At 40.5% G+C, this 13,737-nt stretch overlaps 1 protein-coding gene across 1 annotated transcript; it reads left to right on the top strand.

The window, feature by feature from the left end:
• The first annotated feature begins 194 nt into the window (after positions 1–194).
• On the top strand, positions 195–12,678 carry LOC137298969 (uncharacterized). The gene is made up of 13 exons (XM_067831396.1): positions 195–611; positions 926–970; positions 1,192–1,371; positions 1,540–1,638; positions 1,932–1,976; positions 7,880–8,074; positions 8,259–8,303; positions 9,013–9,075; positions 9,464–9,538; positions 10,443–10,466; positions 10,842–10,895; positions 11,373–11,460; positions 11,641–12,678. The coding sequence occupies exons 1-13, from the start codon at positions 509–511 to the stop codon at positions 11,783–11,785; spliced, it is 1,161 nt and encodes a 386-aa protein (XP_067687497.1). The 5' UTR covers positions 195–508; the 3' UTR covers positions 11,786–12,678.
• Positions 12,679–13,737: the final 1,059 nt, after the last annotated feature.

The following is a 13,737-nucleotide window of genomic DNA, read 5'->3' as shown; positions in this document are numbered from 1 at the left end:
ATTCTGCTGACCTACTGCTTTCTTGTCAGCGTATAAAATATCTCCATTAAAATCATTTATATAAGTAGAGAGCAAAACATGAAAATATACATTTCGTATGTTATTAATACGTTGTGTATCCCTATTAACTCATATAAGCTCCGGCTATGAGTGTTAACTGAGATCAAATATTCACATCACATTCCTTCCTTGAGATCTCATCTATCGTCAGTGACACAACCGTTCGGTGCTGACGAATATCTGACAATACAACGTCAACAATAAGCCTGTTCCAAAGTATACCACACAAGACCACGTCATGTCTCCAAGAAATCCGCCAGGAAAGGAGCCACAGCCTTTCACACAAGTACGTCTTAAACATATACAGCACACGCCACCATGTGAATGTTCTCAATCCGTTTCATACTAATTTCAACCTGTAAAAAATACCAGGAAACCAATGGCGGAAGTCCATTATTCAGTAATCGTGTGCAGACCACAGTGTGTTCGCGTACATTGAGTCTGACAGATGGCTTTGTTGTCCTCTCTACAATATGCTGGCTCTGTGATGATGGGTCTGATACTGGCATGTGCGATACGTGTTAACAGTACAGTGAAACACTCCACGACAGGTTGGTACATACATCTGTGTTCCAGTTAGAACTGAAGAAAATAATATACTGCAGAGAGTGTAGAGCGTTACCTGCGTGGATATGTTGTCATCGTTAGTATCTTAAACCGTCTCTCCATGAATGCTGGACCTTCAAATAGTTGTACTATGATGTTCAAGTCAAAACCTGAGTATTACCTGACTACCTCACGTCAGTAATTTGAGACGTGACAGTTCAGAGTCTTCTTAGTAACCCAGAGACCTGTACACTGAATGTCGTGGTTCAAATGTGAGTACAAACTCACTTTACTTTTACTTACTCATTTTACCTTTCAGAGACAACTACCATAAGTTTGTCCACAACTCCAAACCGCAACCCAGGTATACAGCTATACTGTGCTATACTCTGTACAACAGTTGCTTTTATCTGATCTGCTAAAATGTTGATGGTGTGGAAATGTATTCTAAACTTGGCCTGATTGACATGGATTTCTGATTGCACAAATCTAATAAAAACATGAGTGTGACGCTTGATAAATTGGTACATCAAAAGATACATGATTTAGTTAAATGCACTACGTATCGAAATATTCTACTCTCAGATAACTTGTCGTTTGAATCGTCCTGTATACCTCTGAAGTGGACCTTGGCAGACACAGCCTGCAGGATGAGGGGCGCGGCTATATTCACTCTCGTTGATGTAGCTACATCCGTCGGAGGCCACGCTTTGAAAAGAGCGCAGTCGGAACATGGAACACTATGGGTTAATAATGATTTAAATGGTAATATCATGTCACAGTTTCCACAAGACCTGGTCAGTTGCAGCAAGATTATTTGTAACTGTATTGACATATACACACACAAATGCACGCACACATGGACGCTTCCACGTACACTGCCACGCACACTCAACAGAGTTGTTTAAGTACAAGGTTACTATATTTCGACAGGTACTTGTCTCGTGGCTGTCAAAGAGAGTCAGACCTTCAACAAGACCAGCTGCAGAGAACAGAACCATTTTCTCTGCACAAGGAACACAACAGGAACAAGTGAGTACACGCAAAACGAACACAATACGTCAGTTGTATCTTTCAGTACGTTAGAGAGTGTAATCGAAAGGATGAAATTACGCAACTAAAGTAATACTCTCTCCTGGTTATTCATATCGACTTTGGACACAAACCCAAAATAACGCCGTTAGATGGATTATCTGCACGACGTGTTTGATATTAAATATCAAAATACATACACCAGGTTTGGCACATCAAAGTTGGATGTATTGACACTGCTACAGTATCAAATGCAATGTAAACAGAAAATACTAATGTTTGTACATTGACAGGTTCTGACTGGTATATACCGTGCCCAAACGATTCTCCAGACACAGGTATGGTCATTCTGTTCATTCTGTCCTGAAGTTTGTGATTGAAATGCGTGTCCTCACTATTTTGTATTCATCATATGTACTGTAAAATGTAAAGTAATGTATCTTCGAATAACGTCCGTTCATCACGTGAAAACACTTGTTAAAACCGGTTAAGCCCTGTTATGACTGATTAAGATGACATTCATCGTCCCTCATTGCTCAGAGATCCAGTGCACAGTTTCCCATACGCCTACATGACAATAACCTCTATGCTCAACTTCATTTCCAACTGATCAGATGTCAAAATAGTTTAACCATAGCAAATCAGGTATGGACCTTATATAACTCTCATCACTATTTCCAGTGATCCATTCGTGGAATGTTCCCAGCTATTTTCCCACTGCATTGAAAGAAATGTGTTTCTGATGATAGTCGAGATTGTGTATTCTTTAGCATCTGTTTTGCTTTGTTCTTAAAACGAACGAGGAAATACACCGAGAGTTTACTGTGCATAACGGAAATATTTCCTTTTCATCTCGATGCTCATGCGCGCGTGTTAAATATTGTGAAGTACGGAACAAGTATGTGAGCAAGAACATGGTATCCATTTCCACAGATGTACATACGCACATTAATTATTGTCCATATACTTTGAACTTCCTTGTGAGTAGGTTTTACTTCCCACCAGGTAATCGATGTAAACTGTTACGTCTTTTTCTTTTGCGAACTGTTGATAAGAAAAAAAATAGTTACTGTGTAATTTCACGTAAACACACTTTATATGAAGGTGTGTTAATTGCAGGTGCATGTATTGTTTCGTGAGATAAACTGAGGATGTAGCCTTACAGCTCAACGTGTATCTTATGATAGGTTTTGTCAAATTACAGATGTTGTCGACGGGTATTCCGATTGTTCAGGCCTGTCTCAACAAAACAGCTTTATTTACAGATTGTCACATATCCTGCATTTGTATTTACAATGGTAGAGACCCCTCCTAAAATAGTTATTACAATCACACAACACTGATCATGAGTAAACCAATCATGTTTCTTTGACATATTGTATATTCAGGTATAACGTCTGTCCTTGTCGTCGCCGCGATGTCAAGCATCGTGCTATCAAGCATCGTGCTATCATAACTCACTTGCCAAAACCAGTACGATATATATTTTCGTGAACTGTTTACCTGGTTTATATCAAAACAATAAACTTAATGTACAGTGACAGCAAGTAGTAGTGCTATAGTAGCTCCAGTAGATACTGACAAAAAGCAGTTCATGAAACACTGCATTACTAATTTCGAACATATCTTACAAGATGTTCACTGGTCACTAGGGGAGCACGGGTTGATGTACCCTCGATGTTTGTTTATTGTCCCTGAGGGCAAGGGGAACATAAACAAAGATCGAAGGTACATCAAGCCATGGTCCCCGAGGGACCAGGGAACAACGTATTTATCTTACCGAACACCTCAGTGTTAATTTAAATTTTGAACTGTTTGAAGCATGGGCATCGGATCGTACACTTCAGCCAATCTGTGTGAATCAAACAATTCGAATCTTGCATCTTACTGTTTCCTTCCCGCAGGTATTGTCGCCGCGATGTGATCCCCCTTCTTAATATTCACAGGGACTACATTGGAAGGTTTTGTTATTTATTGGAAAAAGAATCAAATGTGTTCGTAGCCATGGCTAGATTTTTGCGCAAGACACAAGAAAAACAGATGCAGAGATTCATTGATTTCCATTCGCAAAGCATCGCAAAACATCGGTACTTTCCGTGCACCATGCGTCATCTAATGTTATTCGAAATAAAGAAGTAACTACAACGAAGTACCGAATGATGTGCTATTGGCACCGATGTATAGTGCGCGAAGTACGTCACTTGCCAATCAGAAAACGATATTCATGTGTACGGTAAGATATTTGTATACATACGTTTTTAATCCTACCTTCTGGGTGTGCGAGCGGGCAGTGAAAATATAAAGTATTGCAATGATGGGTTCCAGTCTCAAAATGGTTGCAATTGGTGAATGGCTACATGTGGCGTAAAACCATGCTCATTCTTTACCTTGCAGACCATATCGTGATGGAATAACAGGAACAGTAGAATCATCATCTGTGCATATGATATGAACGCCGTACGTGACACTATAACCCTTGGGAATATATCGATTTACTATTCTGCTGTTTGACCAGGACAGTTTCGAATCAATCTGACAGCTTTAGGTTTACCAGTTGCCCAAAAGTAGCAAACCTGCTGTTGCCGCAGTGAGGAAATAATTCTGATATACGTATAATTATCTTATAGTAGTCCAAGTATACAAATCACAGCGGCACAGATAAAATCACAATCAGTACGACACCTTGTGTCGACTAGTATGACATCTGTTTAGTGAGGTGTGTGTATTATATTTGGTAAACTTTGTGTACGTTGACCAATAAACCTTATAATTAACATAGAAAAAGAGAACAGATTGTTGTTGTTGTCAAAACGATTATGTGTTTAAAGACAAGAGTTTTTTTATGGATGACAAGTTCTTTTATTGTGAAGAGTCACGACGTTTCGAAGTATGTTCTTACTTCTTCATCAGGTGAATGAAAAAGAAAGAACATACTTCCAAACGTCGTGACTCTTCACAATAAAAGAACTTGTCATCGGTGGCAGGACATTTCGGCTGTGCATTTAATCGAGACGGAGATGCTAGGTGGGCAGCCTATTAAATGGAGGAGATGAAGATGCTAGGTTGGCAGTGCATTAACTGGAGGAGATGAAGATGCTAGATAGCCAGTGCGTTAAAGAGATAAGATGGAGATGCTATGTGGGCAGTGCATTAAAGGGAGGAGATGGAGATGCTAGGTGGGCAGTGCATTGAAGGGAGGAGATGGAGATGCTATGTCGGCAGTGCATTAAAGGGAGGAGATGGAGATGCTAGGTGGTCAGTGCATTAAAGAGAGGAGATGAAGATGCTAGGTGGTCAGTGCATTAAATTGAGGAGTTGGCGTTGCTATGTGGTCAGTGCATTAAATGGAATAAATGGAGATGCTGAGTGGGCAGTGCGTTAAAGTGAGGATATGGAGATGCTAGATGGGCAGTGCGTTAAAGGGAGGATATGGAGATGCTAGATGGGCAGTGCGTTAAAGTGGGGGGGGGGGGGGGTAAATAAAATAGGGCACTACATAGAAGACGTGTATAGGACATTGCTTTGACGGGAGAACACATATGTAGGATAGTGAACCGATGAGTATCGCTTTTCATATGACTAGTAAAGAGATTCACTGGGGCACTGCATTAGAAGGAGGAGACATTTATAAGATAATGCATTGAAGGCAGGTGACATTTATAGCACTATAGTGTATCGTTTCCAGGCTTCTATGGGTATGTATTTGACAGAAAATGTAAAACGAGGTGAGGTGCAAATAGGGCATAAATCTCATTAGCAACTGTGGTGGTTGTTTCGGTGATTTGTGGTTGCTGGTGAAATACATTCACGTCCCAATCACAAGTAGCATGAAGTATTCAAATAGCTGTCCTTTTAATGCAGTAATGTCGTCGAGAGGAAACCTGCTGATTTTGTTTTCTTCACTTTGTTTTCTTGTGTACTTAAAGGGTAACAACAGTGGAAATTAATGTTAGAAATATTTCGTCACCACACCGTTTTACCCCACTCCTGACACCAAATGCATTGTTCATTGCATTGTTGTTGTACACATGGAAAGGTCAGATAAGAACGCTCACATTTTCTTCACACTGGTCTCCCATCATAACGTCGCTTACACTGTTGCAAAGCTATTGCGTTATTGGGTTCGCAGCTCTGTTTTCATGTTGGCTTAGGTCAGCCTCAGAGTCAAATTGGCCACACCTTGAATTGCCGTGCATTGATTTGAAATAGAAAACATTTCTAATGGTATTCACATCTCCGATGGGAGCAAGTATGTCTTGTCATCCGTTGAGAAAGAGATTTCCCGGATATGTCGGCGAACATCCGATTTATTTTGATCTTCACCCAATGGGAATGTGTGTGCATATTAAACAACATTTGAAAAAATCTTCACATATGGTGATAAAGCATGCCAGCAAGTTCTATACCTTGTGGTAATTTACAAACCTAATTTGCAACTGGCGCTTTCAATTCTGAAACTTTGTGTTGAAATCTCTTTAGTGACATACCTATGTCTATTTGATTGCAAATATTGAAAGAAATGAACACTAACATGATACAGTGAGTTACCTTATATTCTGGCGTCACCAGTCACTTACTTTTGAGCTTGCACACTACAGATACACTTAAAATTGTCAGGTATTGCTATATAAACAAGGTGAACATATCTTGTCACATCATTGTGTGACTATTATTTGATTGCCTGGTCTGTTTACTGACAACAAAGACATTGGTTGCTTTATGGAAATCAATTTGGCAAATAGCTGATGAAATCACTGATTTGCGGTGATTTCCAGTATTTCTGATTTCCATTCAAATAACCACTTAAACTGATTATTCTTCTAAGTTGCCGTTGATGCTGCATGTTGCCTGCTTCATTACCACTACGGTTAGGCAATTAACACCGAAACGAGATGAAATATACACATAGGAGACCTATTTTACAATATTACATCACTACAAGGAAGGGATGTCAATACTGTGTTTCCACCCCGCGGTCATAAGGAAGCACATTATCAAATACATAAACTTGAGGAAAATGGTGAACGCAGTTGTAGCTGCTGTATTGTGTGCTGCACTTGTACAGTTTGAGTTGATGCTAATGGCAATGGGAACTTCACAGCCAGTCACTGTTCATCGGGAAGGTATGTCGAGTACGCATTGCATGGATGGTGTGTTCATGATCATGATCTCTGTCTGTGTGTGTGTGTTGTGTGTGTGTGTGTGTGTGAAAATGAGTGCGTGTTGTGTTTGTGTGTGATAATGAGTGTGTGTGTGTGTGTGTGTGTGAAAGTGAGTGAGTTTGGTGCGTTTGTGGGAAAGTGAGTGAGTGCTATGTTTGTGTGTGAAAGTGAGTGTGTCGGTGGTGTTTGTATTTGAAAGTGAGTGTGTTATGTTTGGGTGTGAAAGTGAGTCTGTGGAGTTTTTTTGTGAAAGTGAGTGTGATGTTTGTGTGTGAAAGTGAGTGGGTGTGGTGTTTGTGTGTGAAAGTGAGTGAGTGTGGTGTTTGTGTGTGAAAGTGAGTGAGTGTGGTGTTTTTGTGTGAAAGTGAGTAAGCGGTGCGTGTATGTGAAAGTGAGTAAGTGATGTGTGTGTGTGTGAAAGTGGGTGTGACACGTGTCTGAGGGTTAGTGAATGTGGGGTTTGTGTGAGAAAGTCAGCGAGTCGATGGTGTGTGTGTGTGTGAGAGAGAGAGAGAGAGAGAGAGAAAGTGAATGAGTGTGATGTTTGTGTTTGAAAGTGAGTGTGGTAAGTCTAGAAACACTTATCATTGGACACTACGTACAAGCAGCATTATTCTGATAAATATTGGTTAATGTGTGATTTGGCCTACAAACTGACGTGTTTACGATTATCAGCTGTTTGATATTTTGAATCATTCCCCGAGATTGCTGACAGTGGAGTGTTTATGTCAAGCAAGGTATATGTACATAGTCCTGAAATATGTTGTGTAAACGTGGAGCATTATGTGCATGTCATGTCATTGTGCTGTATGTTAATGACTGTGTCTAGCCTAGTCCTCAAGCAGAGCCGATTTGTGCTGACCTCATCGCCTTCCTTAAGCCCACAATACTATTCCAAATACTATTCCAAATATGAAACTGGTAACATATCAAGCACCGTGTCCGCGGCTTGCATATTTCAGATTTTTGCTTGTGAAATTCATTTTGTAGCTCATTTATCATGTCGCATTAGTGATATCTGCACTTTGCGCTACGGCTAACATCTGTTTCAAGACCGTGTTTCCATGATCTCATTACAGCAATGCCGATTGCCCACGGGTCCTGCTTGCCCGCTCGTGCAGTGATGGCAAAGAAACAGTGCGAGGAGATGAGCGGTAACTTATTTAGCATTGATGATCTGAAGATGGCCCCTGGTCTACGTATTATGGAGTTGGCGATAGAGGACCTTGGAGATATATGGATGTTTACGAATGGTGCAAGCCCTTTAGAGAGAAGTACGATTACCAGATGTTCATGGTTTTAACTCTTAAGTAGAACCGTTAGTATATTCGTTAAAAAGTTGCAGAAGGGTTTTACAGAAGATGGAACGTTTGACATTACATGTTTGTTTCGCTGTTATAGCTTATAAATGACCAAGAAGATTACATAATTCCTGTTTCATTGTTACGTTTAATGCAGAACTGAACGTGACCGACACGTGTCTAACTGACGCTCACAAAGACCGTAAGTAGATCAAATTAACGTCACATACAGAAGTGCAAGGACGACGCACAATCAGTTGGTCAGTTTGTTCATATTATCAATACATTAACATTTGCCACTAATATTTACATAAGAGCAAATATGTAGCGAGAGGGAAATGTTAGCTGCCACAGACGCGAATGTTTCCTGGCTGTATACGATAATGTGTAGATCAGTTATAGATAGTATGCATCTATTCGTTCTGTCTGGTGCAAAGAGACAATAGTAAGCAGATATATGTGAATGAATCGGTGGAATTTCATGAAATGTTTATGAAACGATCCGTGAAGGTCCGTCTTAGTATATTGGCCTTCAGTACCCCATGCTTGTCGTAAGAGGCGAGTAACGGGGCCGGGTGGTCACAGGCGCTGATTTAGTTGACACGTGTCATCGGTTTCCCACTGCATGATGTGCATGCTGTTGATCACTAGACAGTCTGGATTATTTACAGACCACCAACATATTTGCTGAGAAGGGCGTAAAACGAAACTCACTCACTCAGTTATGAAACAAGGTTATCCGTGAATATGTCAGCATTTAATTCTCGATAGGACCGTCAAGCCACGCCATAGGGTATGAAAAGAGAAAGGGATTATTTGGGGACGGCAATTCACATTACGACGATGAAGCATTTATGCAACATCGTTAGTGACTTACCTCTCTATGGTCAACGTTCCTTAAAATGTTCCAGGTACCTGTCCTGAGGGTGACAACTGTGGCGACTTAAATGGATGCTGCACGTCTACGATGACACGTTTGTATATAGTAATGTGATACAATATATGCACCGCTGATATTTGGGGATGGATATTCGTGCACTTCCAAGTTAAGCATAACTGTTTTTAACATACATGTGAATATAATCTCTGTAGACGAGCGGATTAGCCAAGTGTCTATGGCTTTCGCTCGCCACCCTGTTGAATCGGGTTCGGATTCTACAGGCGATTCAAGCTTCAGATCCCGGCACTGTTTCAAAACACTATCTGGGGGATGGGAACCTGAAACATATGCATGTAAAATTCAGTAATATACTATTTGGGACATATATGTTATCATGGAAATTGCCATGTAATGACGTTGTATCGGTATTGTATTGTGCAACTCGATATACTAAATTTCCATTGTCATTGTTTAATCTACAGACTCCAGAGGAGTTAATGCCTTCATTACAGTCAGCTGCAAGGAACTGCGTCATTATGTCTGTAAAATAAACACCAGTAAGTATACATTATGCGAAATGATACATATATATGTGTTAGTGCTACCTATTGGCTGACTGACTGGCCAAAGTAGATGTGTGGCTGGTCGCGTCCACGTCGCCGCAACGGAACCGTTTGCAGTGTACGTTCGCATCTGACAGGAATAAAACAATCTCAAGTTGTTGGGTCGAATCCCAGTTCGCCCCCTTATGTTTTTAGGCTTATCAGTACCATACCCGAGCTTGTTTGTATACCGAAACTATACGATAGAATCTACCCAATGTGTGTAATGCCCGTAAGAGAAGTTAAAGACCTCAGAATTGTCCATTCACAGCTTCCCTACCTGTATAGAATCGTTGTGGTAGCCAAGTGGTTAAAGCTTTCTCTGGTCACGCTATATACTCGGGTTCGATTCCCAAAACTGGTACAATGTGTGAATCCCATTTCTCTAGTTTCCCGCCTCGATATTGCTTGAATATTGATAAAGGCGGCGTAATGATACACTCACTTAATCACCCCCTACCTCTATATCCATCTGTCACCATCGCGGCCCATTCACTATTTTCACGTATGTTTTGTTCATTTATTGTACTCACCTATATTCCGGCAACATGATGGTTGACTGTAAATATTCGTGTTCAGAACAGACAATCCTGTGACTGATACTGCGAACGAAGATCCGGGATACGTTGACATGTACTGTCTCCCGACCTGACCGCGTAATCTCTTCTCCAACCCAGTATTCCTAATCTGCTTTGGTATGCTGAGCATCCACTATACGCCAAAGGAAAGGTTACCCCCCTTCCTTTCTTAAACTCTACTCAAGTGAGGATGCACCTTTATGCTGCATTGTGATATGTGGTTCCGCATTTTCATCGAATTTGTGAATGTGGAAAATTAACACATTCCTCTGCATTTTCAGCTGGTCAAGACTTTAGCGGGAACAGTAAGTATGGACGGATAGCATACAGTCTCGTCGCACGCTCATAAATTGTTTATCATATTCGGTTGCTATCGATAATCAAGAGCCAATTCATGGTGAAAATATCATTCCTTGTAATATAGAAGTGAATCATTCAAACAAGTAAGTGTCACTCTGTTACTACAGTGTCCCTGACGACTATGTTAACCCCCTACGCCGGTCAACGGCAAAATATCTGGTCTGTATACAGGAATCTCGTTCCTATTTGACCAGAATAAGTATCTTGTCTCAGTTTGTGTGCTTGTACTTTTACTGAATATACACCCAAGGAACTCACTTGCAGTTATTGTGTGAATTAGATGACGTTGTTTGGTAATTAATATCTATTGATCATTGTAGGAACGACGGGAACGTACATTCCATGCAGGAACGAGGACACATCTCCATCATTGGGTAAAGCTTTAGACTATATTTGGATCTGATCTATACTTATATCTGACTAGTTTGTCAACGTATTATGGGATCAGAATACGGGGGTATTGGCTGTTTTTCTTGTGTGGGTTTTTTTTGTGTGTGACCTCAGGTTCAAACGATGTTAAAGTTTATACATGACTATACCATTATACAAACATTTTTACACTCCCACGGTTCACAGGGGTTTGATTGTACGAGACCTGTTGTATCTTGCGTGTGTGTCCGGAAATCACTATTGCATAGTCACATTATTCGTTCTTCTGTGACAAATGCTCTGTGTCGACTTTGAAGATTCAAGGTGTATTATCATCATTTGTAAAGATTGCATACATCACGTCTCCTCTTAATTCACATTGATTCAACAAATATAGCAGTATACTGTTGATTTGTTCTATATCCGTCAATTCTGATCTCGGACGAAAATATACTTAAGCTAGCAATATATACATGTTCCAGCATTTGCTATCATCATCGGCGTAGTCGTGGCGGTGGCGATGGTGGCGGGCTTCATCACATGCTGCTGCTGCTGCTGTCTATTCAAATGGTACGATTGTGATCGTATTGTTTCTAACATACATTCCTTCCCTTCGCTGGTTGGCCGTTTTAATGGGTTTGGTATGTGGGTTTGGAAACTCAGAACCTGCCAAGATGTATGCTTTTAATTATCCTACATGTTGTTGATGTTAATGCCGTTTCACACAAACCTTCCTTTGTCCCACTGCAGTACCACCAAGCCCATCAAGTATGCAGTGCGGGTTCAGAGTGCGCTGTATCACAAGAATAACCCGTTACCGGAAGTAGCTGGGGATCCTCAGGCCACAGCAGATGACATGTTAGCCACTCATATTGTCAACCTCAACAACACGTGAAAATATTACCGTTTTACACACACAACCTGGGACTGAGTGAAACTACAAACTGCAGCTGGAATCAGGGTCGGACGTCAAATACAGACATCAGAGTTGCCGATCAGGTGTCATTTGTGTCGTTAGTGCAATGAGCACGTTTTAAGATGAGAGGAGTTTTAATGTGACGTTGACGTGTTGCCGTTGTTATAACTAATGAATTCCTAGGCTGTGTGTGTTTGGTAATACTGACCACATGTCTGTTTTAGATCACGCTACCCATGTGACAACTGACTATCTATCTTAATATGTTTGACACTGCTTACCTAGGGATGCCAACCATGTACATAATATCAGCAACAACTGTAAATACGCGACTTTGTTTTTATTTGTTGGTCTTGTTTGGACTAGTCACTGTCAGCGTTGCTTGCTTGTGTATATTCGCCTGTTAGAGGTAAACACCTTTTCCTTAAGAGCCTTAGTGGAGTTTATTTCAAAAAGCCCTATAAGTCACAATGCAGTTGCATTGGCATATTCATACATTATTCTGCTCATCGCCTGTCTTGCACATCACTCGCTTGGCAACGGTTTTAGTAGCTATACCGAAAGGTCGATCATATTAGCAAAGTTGTATAACCATAAAACGCTCCTCCTTGTTCAACACACCAACTTCTAACTGTCACTCAAAGTCGTGGGTTGTAGCGCTCAGTAATCGGGTTCTCTAAGTGCGAGGAGTTTGTGACAAATACAATAACAAATATCTGTTTAATCTAATGTCATTGAATTGACACATCAGTACATGTCATTGGTCACTGTTAAAAGATATCGACACTGTTCATTTTTCCTCGTGTATTGTAGTGTGTTGTATTTCATACTTTCGAAAACAAACCACGCTTCACTGCTTAGCAGGAAATCCATTTCTTCCTTGTTTTACTTTTGCAGACGAAATACCTGTTTCGGATGTTTCTCCGGGATTGGGGAGGCTATGTTTCAGATAAATGCAAGTTTGTGGTATATGTGGCAGTAATGTAGTGTGTCCTTCCGTACATGAGTGAGTGAGTGAGTGAGTGAGTTAAGATTTAACGTCACATCGATAATGTTGCAGCCATATCGTGACGAGAACATACGTGACATAAAAAATATATATGTGTGCATATTATGTAGAACCTGTCGACGAAGGACAGTAAAACCACTAGGCTATCACAGTGAATATTAAAACTAGTGTGGAAACTTATAAAAATATAACAGTATCATTATTTGGACAATACAATGTAAAAACAGGCCATAGATCGCCAACAACAGAGGGTAGATCACCATACTAGGGACCATGGGGACTTACAATACCTCTGCTACCTGCATGGTCCCTAGCTGGATTTACACCATCCCCTCAGCTGCTAGCGATTGTATGCAAGATTAGCCACAAATTAAAATGACACATATTCTACGGCTAAAAAAAGTGGAAGAATAAATCTGACTTCAACAGTTTTTGGACTTACGTACCCTCTCAGGAGGACAATATTTTTACGGTACTTCAACCCCCTTCGAGGATACAGCCACTAACAATCGTAGTTCCTGATTCGACTTCCAATCTAAAAATATTTATCTATTTACAAGTCATGTATTAAATCTAATTCTTTTAAAAACGCAATGATTAAATGATTACTAACGTTACTAAAAAGATCCTTCATAGTTCCCGATTTAAAATAGTTATCCCTTGTGATGGAATATTCAACACAGTCAAGCAAAACGTGCTTGACTGTGATTCTTTCATCACAAGGGATACAGAACGGAGGATCTTCACCTTTAAGCAAATATTCAATGACATGCGTATATCTTGTGTGGCCAATGCGACATCGTCGCATGATGACCTCTTCAAATCTGGACTGACAACCCAAGTAGGTGTAACCAATGTAGGGTTGTTTTTCATGTGATTTGTTGATACCGACTTGAGTGTCCCACCTTTTCTGCATCAGATC

Source organism: Haliotis asinina, chromosome 10 (assembly GCF_037392515.1).
Source record: "Haliotis asinina isolate JCU_RB_2024 chromosome 10, JCU_Hal_asi_v2, whole genome shotgun sequence".
NCBI lineage: Eukaryota > Metazoa > Mollusca > Gastropoda > Lepetellida > Haliotidae > Haliotis > Haliotis asinina.
This window is presented reverse-complemented; position numbering and strand designations above follow the sequence as displayed.